The 23,250-nt window shown below is 39.5% G+C and overlaps 1 protein-coding gene across 2 annotated transcripts in view; it reads right to left on the bottom strand.

The window, feature by feature from the left end:
- YWHAZ (tyrosine 3-monooxygenase/tryptophan 5-monooxygenase activation protein zeta) overlaps window positions 1-15,920 on the bottom strand; it is a 30,239-nt gene extending 14,319 nt beyond the window's left edge. Inside the window, exons 1-3 of one of the 2 annotated variants that reach the window (XM_032468168.1) lie at window positions 15,786-15,920; window positions 15,361-15,544; window positions 12,193-12,497 (exon numbers count right to left, since the gene is read on the bottom strand). In XM_032468168.1, coding sequence (XP_032324059.1) covers window positions 12,193-12,486 — 294 coding nt within the window. In that variant the 5' untranslated portion in view covers window positions 12,487-12,497; window positions 15,361-15,544; window positions 15,786-15,920. Of the gene's footprint in view, window positions 1-12,192; window positions 12,498-15,360; window positions 15,705-15,785 lie in introns of those variants that run through there. The other variant, XM_032468169.1, reaches the window with a different exon arrangement.
- Window positions 15,921-23,250: the final 7,330 nt, after the last annotated feature.

Below are 23,250 nucleotides of genomic sequence, written 5' to 3'. Positions count from 1 at the left end.
TAATTTCCATCAATATCAACAATAAATTATGTTATGCCCACATAATACTATAGAGACATTAAAAAGAGCGAGCCTGTGTGCCAAAATGGAATGAAACATAAGATATACATCAAAGTGTTGTGTGTGTGGGTTACAGAATAGTCTGTATATGATCCTATAGCCTTATGTGTATGAGCTTCAAGGACAGAACTGTTTGCATGGGTACAGCAAGTTCCCAGGAGGTTAAAAAAAAGACTGTTAGAGATTACCTCTGAGGAAGTGGGATGATGTCAGAGAAGTTTTATTTTTTAACTTTATATCCTATGCTCTATAACGGCTATTATCCAGAGCAAGTATAATTAAAAATAAAATTAAATTATGATTTTGCACCTTTGACTTTTCATGTATATATTCTTGCCTTACTTATAGGCTCCTTAAAGACACATTTTGCACACATTAGGCACACAGATTACAACCCCCCAGGCCCAATTAGTATACATACTAATTTGAACAGTTACATTTAAATATAATAGAGGAAACGTAGAACAATCTTAGAAGGAAGTCTTAGCCTAGCATCCTGAAGACCAAGAATTCATCATCTTATAAAAATAAAAAATTTTCAAAGATAAAAAACAAAAGTTCATCATCTTAACTAATTTTAATTAGTTAAGATAAAGCAGGATAGAAATTATTCAGGTTTATACTGTAGGTTAGACAGTATTTTGCTCAAAAAGAAAAAACAATGTTTTCCTTCTCTAAATATCGAGAAATTGCTCAAAAATGACAGGTGTTTGGGTGCTGTACTAATAAGCAAGTATAATCAGAAACAGCAGCTGAAGGGCAGGCTCAGTACGTCCTAATATGCCTTCAGGACCCTTGGATAAGCTCTGAGTTTCTATGTAATGACTCTGGAGGAGACAACTAAAGGAGACAAAGAAAAAGAAAAAGACAAAAAAAAAATTAAAATATCACTAGAGACACGGTAGGATAGGCAAATAAACTTGTTTAGAAGTCAGGAGACCTAGATTTTGGTACTAAAACTCTGTCACCAAGAAGATGGATGGGAGTTTCAAATACAAAATGATAACCCATCCCCTCATTCAATCTTCTTGTGTTTCACTATAGCATTCTCATTTCAAAACCTTCCTCCCAAATTTCATCTCTGGAAAGCTCCTCTAATGCCCTCAACTTCCCACCCTACCACTACTCCTTATATTTTCTTAAAAGGTCACTTTTCCTTTCCTTTCTTTCTTAAATGGGAATCAGATAATAGACTAAGGGTCCTTAGACTAAACTCTAAAAAATTAACAAGTATCCATTATAAAGTGTTTATATATTTATTTCAGTCCTAAAGAATGATCACCTACCACTATGCACTCAAATTAAATCACTGGGCTATGTGCTGTGATATGGGTTGCCAATTAGAATACATGAATCCAATTAATGAAAATGTATTTCGAAGGAAAATTATAAGTTATAGAGCTGCGATATTGCCCCCTTTCAAAAAGTAATCCATTTATTATAAAATGACATAATCCATTTAGAAAACATGTTGGCAAAATATATTTAGTTCTAACCTTTGATGAAGTAATCATACTTATGGGACATCTACAAAATTTTTTTTGATACTTTTATACCATAGAGCGATTTTAAAACTCCTCACTGTTGTTTAAACTCAAAAATATAATGTCCTATCTAGGTAATAGTTAGGTAACAGGATAATAGCATGTGTCTGCTATTATGATGCACCAAGGAGGGCACAGTATCATTTCCAGGAATATCCCCCCAAAATGCAAAATCTGAATTTACTCATGAGGAATCACCAGACAAATCCAAATTGAAATTTGACATTCTACAAAATAACTGGCCAGTACTCTTGAAGAAAGTGACAAAAGTATGAAAGGCAAAGACTGAAAAACTGATTCAAATTAAAGGAGAGTACGGAGACATGACAATGAAATGCAAACTGTGATCCTGAATTCTGGATTAGAATTAGACAATGACAGTGAGTGGTATAATTTGTGAATAAGTGCTACAGATTATATAACAGTTTATTTTATTCATTATTTTATTAATTTACTGATTTTGTTTATTATACTGTAGTTACACATGTTAACATTTGGGGAATGAGGTAAAGGATATATGGGAAATTCTACCCCCCCAACTTGAATTATTTCAAAATAAAGAGTTGAAAATAAGTAACTCGTCAGAAAGGCAGTTTAACTACCATATGTAGAAAGGGTTATTTTCCCTTTTGGTTACTTGATATTACCATTATATAAAAATAAGTTTTAAAGGAAAACTCTTTTTAATAGTGACTATTTCTGGAAGATGGCATTTCCAGTGAGTTTTGCTCTCCACCCATATACCCTTTCTGTGCTCATTTGTGTTTTTTAAATTTCCTTATTGGGCCGGTAAAACTTGTATTAAGGAGAAAAACAGCACAAAAACAAATGATGCATTTGTAAATAAAAATATGAGGGGTGGAGAGGAGGTTCCCACTTTGTCTTAACAGTATTCCACCAATTGGTCAGTGTTAAATTTAATTTCCATTAAGATAAAAATATATATAAAACGTCACTAAGCAAATATTAAGCAGTCCCAGAACATCAAAGCAAAAGAATCAACCTCTACTGAGACATTTATGGACTGCAATTTGAAAACATAGCTGGGTCAATCTCCTTTGCCTTGACCATACCAGATATGAGCACGGGGAAGACCAAGCCTCCATAACCCATTCCTGTTTTAGATTGTACTATCGCCGCCCTCTTCCATGAACACAACTAAGAAAAGAGGTCAGAAAATAGGTATTATCCTTTCGTACCAGACAGGCTCAAAAAAATCCCGACAGCTAAAATAGAAAAAGTGCCAAGAACTTGAGGCACAAGGCTCTCAAGTGTGATTCTTGTTATTTTCATTTAAGCACAGAGCCCTAAAATATAGTCTAAAACTAAAGCCATCACTTTTAATTAAACAAAACGGTAAATTTTCCAGTTTGCAAGATGGGATTTAACCTCCACTAAAAAAACGTTTCTAATTCTGGAATGTCCAACCCATTAAGCAACTCAAATAAATGAAATTTCAATACAACCAAAATTGGGCACTCCTTGTAAATTAAACGCAATAGGGACTCTCCCAGATTTTAAAAGAACAAACATGCATACAGATCAAGTAACTGGACAAAGTCTTATTCTGCTTCAGCTTCTTGACCTGTGAAAATGAAAAAGCTAGGTTGGATGCTCCTTTAAGTCTAAAATTCAGTGATTCTATAAAATTCAATTCCTAATTTATTTTATTATTAAAGACTCAAAAGCCCCACAAATGTCATTTTAAATATCATCAGTATGAAACTTAATTTAAATTCCACAGCACAATGTAGAAGTTTAAATTTCTGGTCTTGCACAATTCCCTTGTGCACAGAGGAAATTTCCCCAGGACTTCCACTGTATTCTACAGAGCCACTAAGACTTTTATCATTCCTAGAACCCTCAAAATTCTCAAAAAAAGAAAGAAAGAAAAAAAAAAAAGCAGCTATTTTTGTCGCAAGAGAGGCCCATCAATTTGGAAATTAGTCTCTTACTCCCTCTCGTGGCTGGAATGGCTTTCTTTCATTTGCAACTTCACCAGTTGCTTCCAACCAATTAGAAAAGTATTCCACCAAAATGCTAATGAATTAGGTGGTGGTTAAGAACTAATCTGGTAGACATTTGCAGACATTTTGACGTTCTGCGCACTCATCTTTCTGTGCAATGCTGGCCTAAGACTAAAATTTTATGTGTTCTACAAATGATACGGTCATATAGAAAAGAGACAGCTGCTAAAATAAAGTTCAAGAATGGAATCATAGAGAATTCTGACCAATCACTTAACTGAATGCATTTATCATTAATAAGAAATAGATGGCACATTTTCACCACTGAACTTTTAAAATACCAAAAAGAATACCAAATAGATTATCCCTGGTATTTAAGGAATATTAAGACCAGCCTAAAATTTCATTTAAATTCCTGTTAAAAATTAAGAGTGGTTGGCTCCATTTTTTTTTTTGCCAAAAAACCAAAAGATAACCACACAAAAACTCAATGCTTATAGAACGCCTCAAGTGCTCTTAAAAAAAAACACAAACTTTTTTTTTTGGAAAAATCAATTGGGTGAAAAGGTTAACAATAAGTGGGACTAAAAACTACTAAATTAAATCAAACTGCCTGCCTCTGGATCCTTAATGCTAGCAAAATAATCCCCAGGAGAATTAAATTTCATATTCAAAATGTACCTCCTAAAGATTCAAAGTAAAATAGTGAAAGATACCAAAAATAACCCACCGAGCCCTGGGCGGTAACTGCTAAAACTTACTGACACTTTCTGAGGGCTTTCCTTCTCCCTACCTCCAGACCCCCTTTCAGAGTTGGCATTAATGTTGACCTGGGCTGAAGTTTCTCACCAACCAAGGCCCCATTTCTCAATATTTCTATCACAAAGCATTTTTGTTTGTTTAAAACACTTCATTTTTTCCTACTGTTTTTTAAACGTGCACGTGCACATTGCATATTACGTATAAACCCCTTAGTGGGACCAGATTTTATCAGCCACTTTTAAAAAAGTTGAAGACCAGCTTTTCTGAATTCGACCAACACATAGTATTTTCCCCTCTAGGTTGTTGAGATTTTTTTTAAGAGCACAGGCTCTTTATATCTATTGTATTTTTCTTTATAGCACAGGGTTTATAAAATAGCAGGTAATCAATAAATATTAAAGTTTAAGCTGTTTATTAAAACTTCTCTTAAATTTAATCCAAAATTAATAAATCAAGCCACAATGATGTGACATCACAGAAGCACAAAAGAAAGTAAGCAGTGTATCTGCTATTTAATATCATCATGGGGATATATTAACTCTATATACAAGACATCCTAGAGGTAGATGCTACCATTACCATTCCCATTTGAAGACGTGGAAATAAGAGTCAGAGATTAATAACTTGCCCAAAGTCATAAAATAAATTAAAAATTCAAACCCCCAAAGTGTACATAGCCTGTGCTAGGTTATATCACCCCTTTTAAGTAAGGCAGTACACATTTTACTTTATTTTTAGGAATATTACACAAGATTATTCTTGAGTCTCATCCCTATGATCCAATTAAGTTAACTGTCTGATGGTAATCATCTCTTATCAGATGGAAACTACCAAAGGGAAAACTGGAAGGAAAAGTCGTTACTATTAACAAGAGCATGATCCCTTTGATACGTCTTATTTTCAAACATCTTCTAAACACAGCAGTAAAATATTCATCAAATTACTGAATTGAGAACTTGCTTATTCTAATTATTCTACAGCATGCCTATATAAAACATTGTCCTCAACTGTACATTTTTCAGAACCACATTTTAAAGCTAATGTGTTCTGAGCAGAACTTTCATCAAGTGTCTCTGGGTTGAACGTGGTTCAAGTATCCTTTGAAACTGGGCAATAGTGTTTAATACTATTTTAACAAGCAAAAATAATTATAAGTTGACAATTCAACAGTCTTGGATCAACAAGAGAAGTAGTATTCCTCAGAAACGCATTTGTATTTACTCAGATGAGAAACAGTAAACTCACCACTGGGTTCCTTGGTAATACTGCTAATTTAAAAAAAACTTCTAGGTCTCAAAACTCGTTTGCAAGATGGAAGTTAACCTCCACTAAAGTGTTTCTAACTTCTCTAATGATGTCCAATTCATTAAACAATTCAAATAAATGAAATTCCAATACCACAAAAAGTGGGCACTCCTTGAAAATTAAATACAAATGGATCTTTCCTAGATTTAAAAGAATAAATAAGGCCAACCCACTAGACAGTCTTATTTTGATCTACTTAACTCTACAGATTAACATTTGACTGACCTTACGTTTTTACTTTGCCATCCTACTATGGCTAATACCACTGTAACCATATTTTTACTTGGGGGAGAAGGGAAGAAAGCTCACAACAAATTCTGTCAAAGAAACTCAGAAAAAGCCTGTATGCTGAAACCTTTTGCAATATGCTGCAATACAACAGGACCATACTGGTAACATAACAAGCCAGCTATATTTATCCATGCTTTCTTGTCTCCAAGATCCATACTATGTAGCAAAAGAGTAAGTCAACAGAAAAAATTAGTGAAATCTACCAAGACTATTTTACACCACATTAGTACTTATGTCACATTATACCTTACCAGAAAGTGTAAAACTTTATCAATGACAAATGACAAATGACTGCTACTGCACAGCAATTTTCAGATACAAGTTTTTCTTCATTATAGGGAATTACTCACTAGGGAACAAATACGGAATGACCTGTTGCAAAACGTACTCAGTACAATGGGAACTGATAAGAACATGGTGGCTAAGCATGCCTTTTCTCTCAAGCCAAATTCAAACTTGTGCCACCTAAACATTAAGCATATCATATTTCTTCAGCATACTTCACAGATTAAACACCACATGCGTCAATGGTCCTGTTTTCAAGGGAAATGAAGGAATAGAGCCAATCTTCTAGAGTTAAAAAAAAAAAGGACATCAATATTAAAATAAGCTATAAATCAGAGTAATAAAGCAGGAAACCCTCAGGCCATAAAGATGGGAATTAGCAATGGTCGGTGTCAGGAACAGTGAGAAGACCAAATCAGAGTCAAAGGCTTTGTGTAGAATATTTTGATAAAGATCAAGCAAATGGACAGAAGGAAAGAACTGTTTTATAAAATAAGAGTAAGAGCTGTATGTAGCATGGAACTGGGAAAAGAACAGTAAAGATACCCAGTCCAAGTGAATGACCACCAGCAGCAGTAAAAAGTTTACAATTTAGCTTTTGCCCATTAACACTAGGTCAAGCTTATCCTTACAACATCACTTTCTTGCCAATATGCTTCTGAGTGAGAGAGTAAGGGGTAGAACTACTAGTACAATGGGAATAGCAAATAATCCTGGGTACTACCCATAGAAGTGTCATACACATGAGTATCAACATGAGAGTAAAGGGTTGAGAGAACCAATGATCTAAGCAACACAGCAATAACTACTTGCAATCAGAAAATGAAGTCAAAGTTGAGTTCAAGATGTCATTTTTGATTAAGGCTGGAAAATGGCTAAAAATTAGGTGGCTAGAAAGGTCAGGTAGTTTCAAAAGGAAGATGAACTCTTGCTTGCAGCATACTGAAACTGACAATAATTCTAAATCTCCTAAAGAGCAACGTTTATTCTCTATGTTAAAATCGTAATAAAGCAAGAGCTATGGAAACCAGGATGAACTCTCAATACGGGTATCTCAGGAATTCTAGAAAAAAAAATTCTAAAGCCTATTATTACAATTTCAAGAGACTATATTAAGTCAGCTGATACCAGAACACCCATAATTTTGACTTCAAAAAAATTTATTTCTCATACATACATTCTTCCATGTAAATGTGCCAAAGATCATTTATTTTGGAATAAAAAGCTTGTGGTCAAATTAATCTAAATGGTCCAATAACAATTCAGTATTATAAACACTGAACTATTTCCTATACTGGGCTCCCTTTATGTGGTAGAACCACTCATCAGATACGAAAACAGATATATTCACAGGGGGGAAAAAAACTCCTAAGTTTTTCATAGGTTAAAGCCCCAATTCCAAAAAAACCAAAAGTTAATGTATAAAAGATGATAAACTGTGATGGAGGGCACTGAGAATCTATTCTGATATTAACAAAGGAGAAAATTAGTCCAAAGAACAGAACCAGATTATCAGAGATCAAATCTTCAAAAAAAAAAAAAGGGTCAAATCAAAAGCTCTGATTTCCTTTATAAAAGGAAAACTGTTTTTGTATGTCAATCTACCTTGTTAGAGGCAAAATCTTGTGTCATTTCTTTTGTCTGAAGTTTGCCCGTGGCTGTTAATAATAATCCTTATTTCCAATATAGTAGGCCCTTCATGATCTAACCAGTACCCCTCTCTCCTAGGCTCATTTACTACAAAATTACTGGAAAAGGATTTTTAAATGAAGCAATATTCCTACCTAATAATGTTCTGATAGAATGATCTAGACTCCAACAACTCTTTTACAGAACCATCACTTAATTTGCTAGATTAACCAAATCCCACTTAACTGATAGACTGGCTTTATGCTAGGCCTTTCCAGTCTATGTTCTTTTATTTTCTCTCATTTCCACTTCATATGTCTCAGACTCTCCAACTGTACAATACCTCACTAGATGTAATACTTAATGGTTGTCATGAAAACTCTTTTAAAATGACTACTGAATTTTATTACCAAAAAGACTGTCTAATGTACTCTTTCCTAAGAGGGACTGTTGCTATCTGCGATGTCGTATGAAGTCTTTGTACTCTGAAACATATCAAAAGCAGTGCCTGACAAAACATATGTGATAAAAATGAACATAACACCAGAATTCTTTTAAGAAGCCCTTATTCCAATAAATGAGCTGCCTAGTGATTTTCAACTTAAAACTCTATATAGCAGTTTTTAAAGCTCAAGACATATATTAATACAGTCAGTCTAGGAAGGACCCCAAAGCTGCCTGGTTTTCTAGCTTGCTTCTGCTCAACGGCAGTTCTATGAGCTGGAGATAAAAACCAGTTCCCAGCAACCACACCTTAAAAACCACTCCTTAAAAATGTAGAAAAGCATAATAAAATGGAACTCAGTCAAGTCAACTGAATCACACAACTACTGTTCCCAACTGTTATGTCCTAATAGGAGAGGAAGCCATTCTTTTTACCTTATACACCAGTGGTTTCCAAATTTTTAAATGAAACCTTTAAAAATTTGCTGGCCAGTATGGACCTTCTCCTCTAAAAAAAACACCCAATTTTTAAGGCTTCTTGGATCTTTTAAATCTAATTCTTGGAATCCTGAGTTAAGAGTCCTCTATACTATTAGAGGCCAGCTTATACTCTTGTCACTGCTTTAAACAGAAGCCCAAAGCTGAGATAAGTGGCATGCTAAGAGCATTACATGATTTTCATTCCCCACATTCCCATGGAGTGGATATTATTCCCATTTAATTGAGCTCAGTTTTTCTCTGAGAGATGAGTGATTTCTTCAGGCCACTTGGCTATTCAATGGTAAAAAGTTGGTTTGATTCAAAACCTGGAGCTCTACATTCTTCTTTGAGCTTGATTTAGGTTCAATCTAATATGCATTTCCTCATTTCATTTTCCATTTCATCATCTTCAAGACAAAACTACCCAATTTTTGGCTTCTTGTGAAATTAGGCAGAAGAGATGCTAAGCATCATTAGTGCTGAGGTCCACCCCCACTAACAAAGAGATCTGGTCTAAGATCTGGTAGAAAAGACAGACTGCATTAGTTCACATACTGCAATTTTAAATTAACAACCCAAAGAAGAGAAGAACAGCAAATTATCTTGCATAAAGAGTAGTCCATGTTGGGAAGAATACACCAGTGACCATTTCCCACAGTAATGCTCTCTGACTCTTGTACAAAGTAACATGGTCCCTGCTCTTTTTCTTAGGAAATTATATAAACTAAACACTTGACAGATGCACATAACTAGAATGGCAGTAACCTAATAATGGACTAAAGAGCTCTTCAGAAAAACTTTGAACAGTGGAGGTTAGCTCCCACTAATGGAAGAAAGAATAAGCCAGTATGATACAGGTACTCAATAAAACAATGAGGTCTGGTCCATCACTAATACCCCAAGCCAGTAACATTAATTCTGGAAAGATATTACCTGCTTATTTTCCCCCCAAAAAATCAAAGTTTGTGGGGGGGAAGAAGTAGAGTCATAAAAATTATAATTGGTTATATTTTTATCATGTAAGTAAGATCCTGGGATATAATTAAGCATACTTTCACTAATCACCAAGTACATCACTTCAAAGAATTTTTTTCCCTAGAAGAAATATCAGTTCTGCTGTATTTTATTCTCCCATTTTACTAAAAAGGGGAAAAGGAATTTCATGCAATATGTTTCCAGAGGCAACATGACCTGTCTGAAAAAAGATAGGGAAAAGAAGCCTGCCTGTAAAGAATCACAGTATCTGTAAATATCAAATTTTCCCAAGTTGAAGCAGAAAAGGCCTTGGAAAATTAGCAGTGCTGCTAACCTAATTCCTATTATTCTCTTTCCCAAAGACTTTCTGCTCATTTACTTAACAAATACTTGAGTATCTACTATATATTAGGAGGTATGAGCCGTGCAAAGATCACTAACAGAACTTAACTTTTGAATAGACTAAGGCTGGAAGCAAAAGCTTTAGAATTCTCTGAGCCTTTTGCATGCTAAAGCAATTAAATTTTTATTTATCTATACTTTCAAAGTGGAAATTTCATTTAGACTTGGTGAGAAGCCGGTGCTAGTCTGAAGAACAACATGGGTAGTGACCAATATTAAACCCCCTTAAATAATCATATCAAGAAGAAAAGCTATTTAGAGATTAACCCAGTAATTCTCACCCACTGATCCTATGCAGTATTTTTTTTTTTTTTGATAAGGAAAGAAAAGGGGAGTAACATTAAAACCACTACAGTCTTATCCTAGGAAAACCCTCACAATGACAGGAGTTTTTATTCTTTTTGTGTGGAAAACATGCAAATACCTACCTGGAATTGCAAATAAGCTTGTTAGTAGAGGGTAAATGTTACCATACCACATCCCCTTTTATTTATAAAATTGACTTTTCTTAAGGGATATTATAACTTGCAACAAACTCTTTGAAACCAGAATAAAATTTGATTAGGTGTAAAAATTGAGGGAAAAACATGAGAGTGAACAAAATTCAGTAACATGTACACAGGTACTAATCAGTAAACAGAGCAAGATGGAAAAAGCCTAACATATTTTTTAATTACAGAAAGAAAAACATGGTATTTTCAAATTTTAAATATTATTACCCTAGCAAACCAAAAGATAAGCATTTGCCATTTAGCCTCAATAAAAGAATGGAATTCCCTTCTGATCTTAGAAATAAATGATAGCTATCAATATAAAAATTTCAAGTAAGCAATCAAAGACAAACAAACCACACACAAGACAGACAGCAAGTGAGAAGACTGTGAGCCCACGTTAAGATAAAAAACTACTGTTCTTTAAAAAGGCAGCCTAAAGAAAATTTGAGAAACAATACTCATGATTTAGGAACTGAAGCTACTCGCTCTTCCATTAGTTAGGCTAGTGTAAAGGAATCCTAATACTATTACAACTTTAACAAAAACCCCAAACCCACAACAACATCATTATAGTAGTTCTTCTGTGAATAAGGTTCAAATAGTAAGTAGTGCAGCTGGATTTTCAGATAAACTGGGATACTACATCTCTCCACATATGAGAGCCCTATCATACTGAGATCCAACCTTGTATAAACTGAAGTCCTGCAATATAAGGGTAATCATTTAGTAAAACCCACTTTAAATATTATTCCAAAAACTCCTGGTTCATTAAAAGGGAAAAGTATTACTGTATATAGGATATTACATGCTTAATGATTGGATTTTCTATCAACTTACCCTCAGATTTAAACTTTCCTGAAGCAGAAAGTCACCATTTGGAAGAAAACATTAAAATCAATCAAATTGTAATGTTCAATTCTCTTAAGCTATTTAGAGAAGCAGTGCTTCAACACAGTAGGTACTGAATAGTTAAAACTGAACCTGGAAAATCAAGCTTGAGCTTTTCATAACCTTTCATTGTGGTTGTCAGTGCTCAAAGTAGACTTCCAACACTTAAATTCAGGAAGAGGCAAAAGCAACCCCGACGCCAGTTTTCTGTGTAGCTTACTCATTACGTGCACATTATAGTGGCTAACCCAGGGAAGGGTACAGTGTTCAACAAGTCTCTTACTACATCTTACATAAAACAAGGTAAGTAAAATTTCTGCATCTATATATGTTCTTTTAAAAAAATCAGCCCTAGAACTACAACAAATATTCTAATAACTGAAAGGGTAATACTATTACTTTATCTTTCCAGTTAGAACAAACTATACTACCAGTCTCTCTTTGAACTGACTGATAATCATCATTGCACTTATTTTGTACAAACTTAACCACAAGTGTTTTAACATCTCAGTAATGACACCCTAAAAGACTTCGATTTCTAGAACACCCCATCTTTAAACGGAAACGAAAAATCAAAGAAAGAAAAAGTTATAAGTAACATAACTGATAATTCATTATAGGTGCCCTGTATCACAGTGACGCCAGACTGAATGGTTTGATTCTCACCAGTACATCATTGCAGATCTCTCTTAGCTCGGTCTCAATTTTCTCTCTGTATTCTCGAGCCATCTGCTGTTTTTTCTCAGCACCTTCCGTCTTTTGCTCAATACTTGAGACGACCCTCCAAGATGACCTACGGGCTCCTACAACATTTTTATAAGCAACTGAGAGAAGATTCCTCTCCTCATTGGATAATTCAGCTCCTTGCTCAGTTACAGACTTCATGCAGGCTGCCATGTCATCATATCGCTCAGCCTGCTCGGCCAGTTTGGCCTTCTGCACCAGCTCATTTTTATCCATGACTGAATGTTCTGCAGGAAAAAAAAAGTAGCATTTAAATACTTTTTCCATTAAAACAAACAGACTCAAAATTATAAACTATGTAAATAAACTATGTTAATCTCTCAAACCTAATTACCTATGGGACATTCTTCACATGAGGAATTTAATGCAGCCTCTCAAAAAGATGCTCAGAACAAGAAAAAAAAAAAAAAAAGCACACTCAAGCATGCAGAAGGTACATTTAAAGCTACTAACACTGGTTTAGCAAAACTAAAATTGCATTACCTCATCTTTGCTCAGAAGACCCTAATTTCACATAAGGTCAAAGCACATTTGACCAAGAGGCTACCTTGCAAACAACTTTAATCTTACTTGGTCAAAATCTCAACTCTAGTTTGCAGTATCACTAAGTAATCCAAAATTAAGCAGCTTTCTTCAGTGAAAACACCACCTATGAAGAGCATTACTTTTTATCATACTTCGAGAATCACGATTCATGTCAGTTTAATACATGTCTTTACTTTTTTAATAGCTAGTCCTTTCAAGAGAGTTTAAATTTTAGTTGGTACCCCACCCCCACCACCCCAAGTCCACTGATCTTTGCAACACTTGTCAGCTGAGCATAGCACGCCAATTTTCTCGGAGAAATAACCAAATTGCTTGTTTTACGATACTCTGAATATAAAACCACCACCAAGGATCAGTATCTAACTGACCCTAAAGCTTCATTTATCTGTACCTTGTAATATGCATAGGCTTAAAAGATATATCCATGAGTCCTGGAACTCCAACTCTATCTGTGAGCACTAAAATATACACATTAAGTGCTCCAGGGGAACCAGTGTTTCTGATGTCACTGTTCAGTTTAAATGCATAATTACATTTTGTTTCTAGTAGTCAAAATTAATTGAATACGTTATCACTCAAACTCAAGCTACTCTTATCGTGACTTTCTAATTCTCTCATTTTAAAGCTCCCTGAACTTTTCAATTTACCCCCGCTATACTCTTCCTTAAGATATTCTTTTGAAAGGTCCTAAAATAGCACAGAAAGATACTAAGTCATACAATGATCCCACAGGCTAAATGATTTTAAGGAAAAATGTACAGCCTGAGTGATGAACACAAGAGCTACTGTCTCTATGGGAACTGAATGACTCCCTTTACCTTCCCAGGGAAATCCCACAATACTTAAAAACAAAAACCAAAAACCAAATTGGTACAGGTCCCCAGTATTTAAACTAGTAAGCATCAGCCTGAATGGGAAGTACACTGTTTCAATGCGAAAACTAAAATTTGTGATCGCATTAACATCCCCTTTCAACCCCTTTCTCGAAATTATTGATTTTTCCTCAAGGAACTCGAAAATGCTCTTAGGCTAATGCTGCTTCTAATAAAAAATTGTCTAAAACCAGCACAAAGGTTTCTCTCCCCAACCCTTCGGGTACAAGGGGAAATGGATTAGGTTTCTCATAGAATAACCAGCGCTCCTAGGCCTTGCCGCACCCATTTAACCCTTAACCGACGTCAGACATCGAGGGGGATGAGATGAAAACTGGCCGACCATGACTTTAAAGTGCAAACCCTTCAGTCCGCCCCGTCCGCTCCATCCTCACCGCCCCTCCTTGGCTCCGCCCAAGCGTGTGCCTCCGCTCGAGTCCCCGAGTCTCCCTCTTTGTCATGGCGGATCTGTGTCAAGGAGCCCAACCTACTGCCGAGAGTTAATTCCCCCACCAGGGCCGGAGGGAGGAGCCGAGCGCCCCCGCCCGAGCCAAGGAGGGGGAGCCGCCCGCCTGTGCCTGGAGAACAGACACCAGCGCCACCCGCAGAAGCGGAACCACGATCCGCCGGGCCACGGACACACCCCACTCTCCCACCGGCGTCCGTCCGCCACCGGACACCGAGGGGGCTCCTTTAGTCTACGGGGACCCGACAGCTGCGGCAGGTGGGGGAGGGGGCGAGCCACACCCAGGCTAGCCCGGCCACCACCGGCTGTTACGCTAGGGCTCACCCGCCCCGCAGAGCGGAGTCGGCGTCTACACACCCAGAGAGGAACCCTCCCGCTCTAGCGCCCGCCGTCTTCCTCGTCTCTACCCCCACCTGGGCTCCGAGCCCCCCTCCACCCAGAGAGAGACAGCCAGCCCCATCCCCCACCCCGCCGGGAAAATTCAAGTCCTCCCCCCCCCGGGACCCAGGAAATTCAGCTGTCTCGGGCGAGCCCCACCCCAGAGCCGGCTCGCCAGAAGCGCGGCCTCGCCCTGGTCTACCTGGCCGGCGCTTCCCGGCCCCTCGGCTCGCATCCCGGAGCCCGCGCCGCCGCCCGGGTGGGGGAGGGCTGGGTGCCGCGGCAGCCGCCGCAGCGCAGGGCGCGGAGGCTGCGCCGAGGAGCGGGCGGGAGAGGCAGGGGGAGGGGAGAGGAGAAGAGGGCGGCGGGGAGGGGGCGGCCTCACCTGCGCCACTGCAATGCCCGCCGCCGCCGAGTCATTATCTCAGGCGGAAGCGGGCAGCGGGGCGGCGCGGAAGAGGGGGCTTTCGGGGCCGCGGGTCGGATCGCGGCTGGCCCACCCCCGGGAGCGGGCGGGTCCCCGGGGACCTAGCTTGTGGGCGCCCTTCCCACCCCCGGGGACCCGACCGGGAACGGACGCTCATCTGGGCCGCGGCGTCGATCCGGAAGCAAGTAGCCCGAGGCAGCCGCGAGCCGCCCGCCCGCCCGAATCCAGCGGAAGAGAAGCCGCCGCCCGTCTCCGCCTGAGGAGACTCCGCCTCAGCCCAGCGCCGCTACCGCGGGGCGAAAGAGACTGAGGGGATGTGGAGCGGGAACGGCCCCGCTCTTTCGGAAGGCTGGCCCGGGACAGGAAGGAGCGGGGCGACGAGGCGGCGGCCGGTCCCTTACCTGTGTCCGGAGTGGGTGGCGGCGGACGAACGGGGGCTCAGCAGTCTCTGGGCGGCAGCGGCGAGGCTGAGACTCTGTCCCTGGATCTCGCTGCTCACAGGCTACAGCCGCTCCGCAGACACGGGGTTTCCTCCAATCACCAGCCCCGGCAGCAGGGGCACCACACGCACGATGACGTCAAACGCTGCTATGGCAACCGTTGATTGGTGCCCACAGCTCTGGGGGCCCAGAGCAACCGCCGCTCCCCAGCGCGCGCGCCCTGCCCGCCCGCGCTAGAGGGCGAGCGGAGGAGCGAGCGTCCTCTCCGCTACCAACACTCCTCCCCAGCCCGCTCGGCTTCCAACTTCTCTACTCTTGTCCCGAGTATGCCTGGGCAGGAAGCCCCTCTTTTTGTCCCCCTCCTGGCCACTACTACCCCCACCTACCTCGCCTTCCCCTCAGATCCCTCGCCACCGCCGGCTCACGCCTCTAAACCAGCCGAGAAGAAATTTCTCCCTGCCCCCACCTTAGCTTTTCGTGCGGCCCTTCTGCGCCTGCGCTTGTTACTCCCTCTAGAAGGGGCTCCGGTTCAGCAACATCCGGGACTTCTCACATTCCCCCCCCCACCCCCTCCAAGCCGCCTGGCCCGCCCCGCCCTCCGTGCTTCGCGGTGGTAACTGTCCCCGGGGCCACCCGGGGGCTGGATTACAAGAGCCTCTTAGCGGCGCGGGCATTATGATCTGGACTTGGGGGTGGGGGCATGCGGTCAGAGGCTTGGGGAGGGCCGTTATGGCGCGATTTCACCCCCACCCGTAGTCTGCCGTTCTCCCCTCCAGGGCGAGGCGACGGGGGCGCGCGGCCCCTCCCTTTCTCCCTTCCGCCGCGGTGGCTTTACCTGCTGGCTCGGGAAGGCGTCCGGAGCCTTTTAAGGTTCTGAAGAGAGTGAGGCATCCGGCCCCAGAGTGTGGGCTGAGCGACGGGATGGTTTTCCAATCGCGAGCTGGGGAATCTGCGCGCAGTGACAGCTGCGAGGGGACAATGGGTGGGCGCGAAGTGGGGGTGAGGTGGGCCCGGCGGGAGGAGCTGGCGGGAGGTGAGCCTGGGAGGAGGCGCCGCGGCTCTCTGAAAGCCTACAAACCCCCAGGGGAAGAGACAGCGTCCTTAGATGGAAGTGACCACGGGGGCCTTAACATGAAGTTAGGCAAAGGAAAAGGTTTGACCGTACTGACTCTTTTCTCGTAGGTTAGATTTCTCTGTCTAAATAAAGCTTTCACTTGAAGATTTTCATGCTGCAGTGGCTTAAATGGCTTAAAACATAGTGATCATTACCTGTTTTCTCCTGAAGCAAGATTTGAGGGACACGGTGGTTCCCAGGGCCCCGATTAACCCAGCTGGCGGTGGGAGTGGGCCTGCAAGCTGGGCGAGGAGCGGGGACCGTCAGGAAGAGGGGAAAGAGAAGGGCGGAAATTGCAGGTGCCCCATTAACGCGCCAACATAAAAAACGGTAGGGCCTCCACCCAGTCTACTTAAGGAAGTTCAAAGAGATGCACTCAGTGTAAAATGTCTCTAGTCCCGTCTTCCTTTAAATGTGTTAAGAGTTTAGAAAAGATTAGCGCCTGGATTACCTGCAAAACCAGTTGCTAAGGTCATCTAGAGTTTCTAGTTAGAGAACGAACTCAGAACTCTTCCTACTACTCTTGTGTAAACTCCACCTTGGCCGCATTGACTTTTACAGCATCTTTTTATTGAGCACCTACTAGGGCCCTGCTGTTAGCCTCAGCTGACCAGGGAGCCTCACAAGAGTTCGGCCTCAAGGTCCCCAGAGGATTGAATTTGTCTGTAGCAGATACACAAAGTGTTTCCTCACTCTTACAGGACCTGGTGCTTCTGAGCACTCATCTTATCCTGTATGTTGGGTACAATGTCTGGGCCACAACTATTCTACAAATTACGTTTTCCCTGAAGTTTCTACTGGTGTTTAGTCTTTTATTTTCTGTTTCAGAGCAGATTCATAGTAGGCTGAATGCATGAACAAATTGATCAGGGTTTTATTTATGGCATATTAAAGTCACCTTTCTTTGACTCCCAAGCAAATTCTTTTAGGGCGTGACTCACTTAAAAATGACTAATATTTCAAAAGCTTTCTTTTAAAACATTTTTTTGTCTTCAGTGCTAGGCACCAGAAATTTGACAGAAAATAATGTTTTAAAAATATTTCTTAAAAGGAAACTGGTGTTTCTTTAGTATCTCAAATATATGTCTAGATAAAATATACACCCTTTATTTTAGAAGTTTAAGGATTTCTCTGCATAAATAAGCTGTGGATTTATTTTAAGAAACAGCTAGGTTTTACATACTCAAATCAACATGTTCATGGAATAAACTGTAATGAGGTTACAGGGAAGCAAGAATAGGGAATGTCATGAAAGCCCCAAGTGGTAAGTGTTTTGAGGAATGGGAATAATAGATGTCAAGGATAATTGAAAACAAAGAATAATTAGAATCTATGAAGCTGAACTCTGGGACTAGAGTTACTAGAGACTTTCACTAGTAGCCGGACCTGTTTTATTTTCTTCACTGCTCAACTCTATTGCCTCAGTCAAGTTGCTTAACCTTCTGTCTTGATATCCAAGTCAATAAAATATTGGTAATAAAAACACTCATTAAATGGTTTGAGGATTAAATGAATGTATAAATACATGTAATAAAAGATATAAGAATAGATAAACAAGATTATACTGCATAGCATGGAGAAATATATACAAGATCTTGTAGCTCACAGTGAAAAAAATGACAATGAATACATGTATGTTCATGTATAATTGAAAAATTGTGCTCTACACTGGAATTTGACACAACATTGTAAAATGGCTATCACTCAGTAAAAATGTTAAAGATATAAGAATCTTCTATCAGTGATTATAATTATATATAAGCAATTATATAAATATAATCTTAAAATATGCAAGATACATAGAATGTATAATATATATGTAATACAATGTGTAAGTGATCTATACCTTATATGTGTTATCTATATGAATTATAGTACTTTATATGTGTTATATATATTAATTATAGTACTATATACAATATTATGTATTTTATATACATAGTGTTTAGCAGCATTCCTTGCTATCTCTTTGTAAATGGATATATCTAATGTCTCTACTGTTCAAAGGGTTGTGAAGATAAAATGAAACTACATATTTAAAACATCTTTGAAAAGTGTGAGGTCTAAAGATGGTCACCTAGAAATGGAAATTTGTTACTCTGTTAGCACAAATGAGACGTAAGTGATGGGAAAATGACAATTGCTCCATTCCTCTGCAAGAGACTGCAATGATCTCTTCAGTTCTGTGTTATCCGTTAAAATGGGAAAGCATTCACGTGAATTAGCATAAGTCCATTATCTGAATTAGAAAGACATCTCAAAGGATGGAATCTATTGATGATGTGTCAATTTCATGATCTTTTAAGCTTCATTACAATTCAGTCAGGTTATAAGCTCACTTCCACATTATGCTTTACTTGGAGAAATGCAGCATAGTGCAGTGGACTTTGTTGTCAGAATGGGATACTAATCTTGGTTTGTCATTCAGACCTGTAGGCTGCTAAATTGGACATACTAATATCCAGTTTCATCAGAGTATTGCAAGGATAAGAGAGAGTAAGGAGAGAGCTGCATACAGTGCACTATATCACAATTATCCATTGTTGTAATAACCTGTTTGTGGCAGAGGCAGACAAGTTATTCACCAAACCCATTTTGCTCTATCAGAGCCACAGCTGGACTCCACTCCCAGTCTCCGTTGCATTTAGGTGTGGCCATGTGACCGATCACTAATTAATAGGATATGACCAAAGTGATGTGCTCCACTTGTGCCCTTGGTCCATAAAAACGTCCCTGTTTGAATCTCTATTCGGTCCCTTAATGGACCTCTATTTGCCACCAGGATGTGTAACGGAGCAGGACCCTGGGGGGCCTGCCAGGGTTAGACCTCTCCCCTATATCCTTTGGGACAGCTCCTCTTTGAAGCACCCAGATCATAGTATCTCATGTATATTTCCTGAGTTCTTCAGATGCTTAAAACCACCACCAAAGGGAAGAAATTAACTACTTGATGATCGAGGGTGCATTGCCCCCAGACCTTCTGGTGCCTTGGGGTTGATAATGATCACCCTGTCACCTCCACATCAACCAGTCAGAGGGTTGTGCACAAGCTGATCACATACCCTGCGACACCCACTCCCTTATCTGGCTTTTAAATATTTTTGGCCAAAATCCTTTGGGGAGTTCAGGGTTTTCTTAGGCATGAGCCACCCCGTCCTCCTTGCTTGGCTCTGCAATAAACTTTTCTCTGCTCCAAACTTCGACGTTTCAGTTTGTTTTGCTTCGTGGTGCAGTGGGCACACGAACTTGCCTTTGGTAACAGATGGAGAGGATTCCAAGGTTTTAGAGGAGGGTGGGACCATAAAATGAAAGGAACCTGAGTCCCTGAAAGGCTATCAAAGACAGCCCTGTCATTTTGGACTTTATTGAGGGTTAACTTCTCTTTTTTAAGCCACTGAGATTTAGGTTTTATCTGTTATAACAGCAATCACTCTATTGTCTGTAGCCGTCTTTGGCAAGTTCAAAGCATGATAAAGATTTTCTTTTTTTTAAAGAAAAAACTGGGAAAGGAAAAAGTGGGGTTGGGGGTGGGGAGGAGAAAGAAATGAAATGAGAGAGTAAGAAAAAGGAAACTGATCTTGTGATAAAAGCTATTTTATGTATTCTCAACTAATCTGTTGACCCCTGGAATGACCTTAGGAAAGTAACATTTCCTTATTTAATTCTAAGTCAATCTTACAGTTTCACTACTTTACTTTTTAATTTACTATTTGCTTGGTTCCTCATTCCTGTTTGCCATCCCCATTACTTTGTTTATTACTTTAGCTTTGTTTTTCTTAAAAAATTTGTTTTTCAGTCCATACCTTTCAACCGTATCCCCACATCCCAAACTCGAGCCCTGTGTTCTGTGATACTGTAGTCACAGACTGGGTTTTTTTCATGCTGATTAAAAAAACAAAAATGTAAACTAATAAGAAAGCCAAGTGTGAGCTCTCATTTCATACCTTCATACCCACTGGTTGGAGTTTATGCTGCTTATTGGGACAAAAATGCATAGCTCATGGTCCCTCCCTAAAGGAGCTCATAGTCTAGGGACAGAGACAAACATCAAATGCAATTACAGCAAAGCACAGTGAAGTCAGGGCTCATAAAGGTGAGCACATTGTGTTTCAAGAAATCTGAGCTGCGAGCACTGTCTCTGGAGAAATGAGGAAGGTTCCTGGAAAAACAAAAAACAGAAAACTCTTATTCATCCTATGAATGACTGTTTTGATTATCAGCAGAGTCAGTTTTGCTTTTTTGCCTCCAATGGCATTTCTAATTCCACAGTGAAATTTTTAGTTTCCTTACATTTTTAACTTACTAGTCACTGATAGACACCATATTGCCTCGCATCCCACTAAGTACACAAACAGACATATTCTCAAGTTTTCTTTTCCTATAGTAATCTCCAGTTACGTGTGATTCTTTGGCATCTTCAGATAGCATTCTGTTTCCTTATACTATAGAATATTTGATGGATCTTAGGTTGTGGTGGTGATTGTTTTCCTATCACATGTCAATGAGGGAAGTTCCTTCCAGTCTCAGAGCTGGCCAACTGGTCAATGAAACTTCCTCTGCTTCTCTTTCCCATCTTCTTGAAAACAGATAGGTCTAAAGTTGTGGGAGGGATTGAGAACAAGCTCCCTTGCCTAAAGGCTGGAATCCAGCAGACGTTTCCATTTATCACCTCTTGAGCAGCCGCCATGACAGAATCTTCCCCTGACCCATTGTCTAGTTGTCTGCAAGGAGAATTTATGTTGTCAAGAATCAGAGGCTATCTGGGGTTTTCTTTAATCAGCTGTGATAAATGGAAAAACTACAAACTTGAACACTGTGGGCTGTCAGCACGCTTCCCTGCACTGCTTATCTGCAGCTCCTAACACTAGGGGTCTATCCATCACATTCTGTAACCAGCCACCCAGGCTTCCTGGCCCTCTGTGCTTCCATTGTGCCTTCTCCTGGAATTTGGAGATTCTGATTGAATAATAGTGTGAAGGCTTAACTTCTTCCTACCAATTTTGCTCTTCTCTTTTGGAGGATAAACTATTCACGATAAACGTCTTGGTTTGGCTTCCTCTGCACCTCAATCAGGGGAAATTCCTCTTGCAAATGGTTGACTTATTTTTCAAAAACCTTTTCATGATATCTTAATGGAAAAGTGAGGGAAATTGTAGCAAGAATCATAGCCTAGCACCATTTTAGCATCTTAACATTTAAGTCTCCATTCACAGTCATTTATACACACACATACACACACACACAAACATACACATATAATATATATATAGTAAAATTTATTTTTAGAGCAGTTTTCAGTTCACAACAAAGCTGAGAGGAAAGTACAGAGATTTCCATATAGTCCAGCCCCCACTTACGCATAACTTCGCCTATTTTCAACATCTCCCACCAGAGTGAAATATTTGTTAAAATGGATGAAACTGATTTGTTTAAAATCAGTGGTGTATTTTGTTAAAATACACACACAAATCGTTATCACCCAAAGTTCAAAGTTTACTTTACGGTTCACTCTGGGTATTATACATTCCATGGGTTTGAACAAATGTATGATTATATATATCCATAATTATAGTATCGTAGAGAGTAGTTTTACTGCTCTAAAAATTCTCTGCGCTACCTGTTCAATCTCTCCCCTTCACCCATGGCAACCACTGATCTTTTTATTGTCTCCATAGTTTTTCCTTTTCCAGAATGTTATATAGTTGGAATCATACCGTGTGTAGCCTTTTCACATTGGTCTCTTTCATTTAGTGATATGCACTTAAGATTCCTCCACGCCCTTTCATGACTTTCCTCGGATTTTTTTTTTAGGATCGAATAATATTCTGTTGTCTGGATGTACCACAAAACTGTGTTATATCCATTCACCTATCAAAGGACACTTTGGTTGCTTCCAGGTTTGGGCAATTATGAGTAAAGCTGCTATAAACATCCACGTGCAGGTTTTTATGTGGACATAAGTTTTGAACTCCTTTGAGTAAACCCCAAGGAGTACCATTGCCAGATTGTATGGTAAGAATATGTTTAGTTTTATAAGAAACCACCAAACTGTCTTCCATATTGACTGTACCATTGTGCATTCCCATCAGCAGTGAATGATAGTTCCTGTTGCTCTCCATCCTTGTCATCATTTGATGTTGTCAGTGTTCTAGATTTTGACCATTCTAATAGGTGTTGTTTTAATTTGCATTTCCCCCATAACATTTGACGTGGAGCATCTTTTCATATGCTTCTTTGCCATCTGTCTATCTTCTTTGGTGAGGTGTCTACTAAGGTCTTTGGCCCACTTTTTAATCCAGTTGTTTTCTCACTGTTGAGTTTTAAGAGTTCTTTGCATAATTTGGGGTAGCAGTCCTTTATCAGACTTTGCAAATATTTTCTCCTAGTTTATGGCTTGCTTTCTCATCATCTTGATCAATTATATTTTTCCTGTATTACATTTTCATATTTGTAAGCAAAAGTAAAGACTTTAATTTGGTGTTAAACATTAAAATAATTTTGAAAGTCATCACTGAGATTAGTAGCATGGAAATGAAGGTGCTGGTTTATAATACTTATCAGAAATGTTATCTGAATTCAGTAATCATTTCATATGAGAGGGACTCATATGGGCAAGGCAAAATGAGAGAAGCTACAGGTACTACCATGTCTGATCATCCTTTGGAGCCTGAAATCTTTTGACAATAGTTTAAGACAGGTAAAAGCGGCTGGGATCTCCCAGTTTCAAAAGTGCATCA

Source organism: Camelus ferus, chromosome 25, assembly GCF_009834535.1.
Source record: "Camelus ferus isolate YT-003-E chromosome 25, BCGSAC_Cfer_1.0, whole genome shotgun sequence".
Taxonomy (NCBI): domain Eukaryota; kingdom Metazoa; phylum Chordata; class Mammalia; order Artiodactyla; family Camelidae; genus Camelus; species Camelus ferus.
The sequence above is the reverse complement of the archived record's forward strand: the minus strand, read 5'-3'. Positions and strand labels throughout refer to the sequence as shown.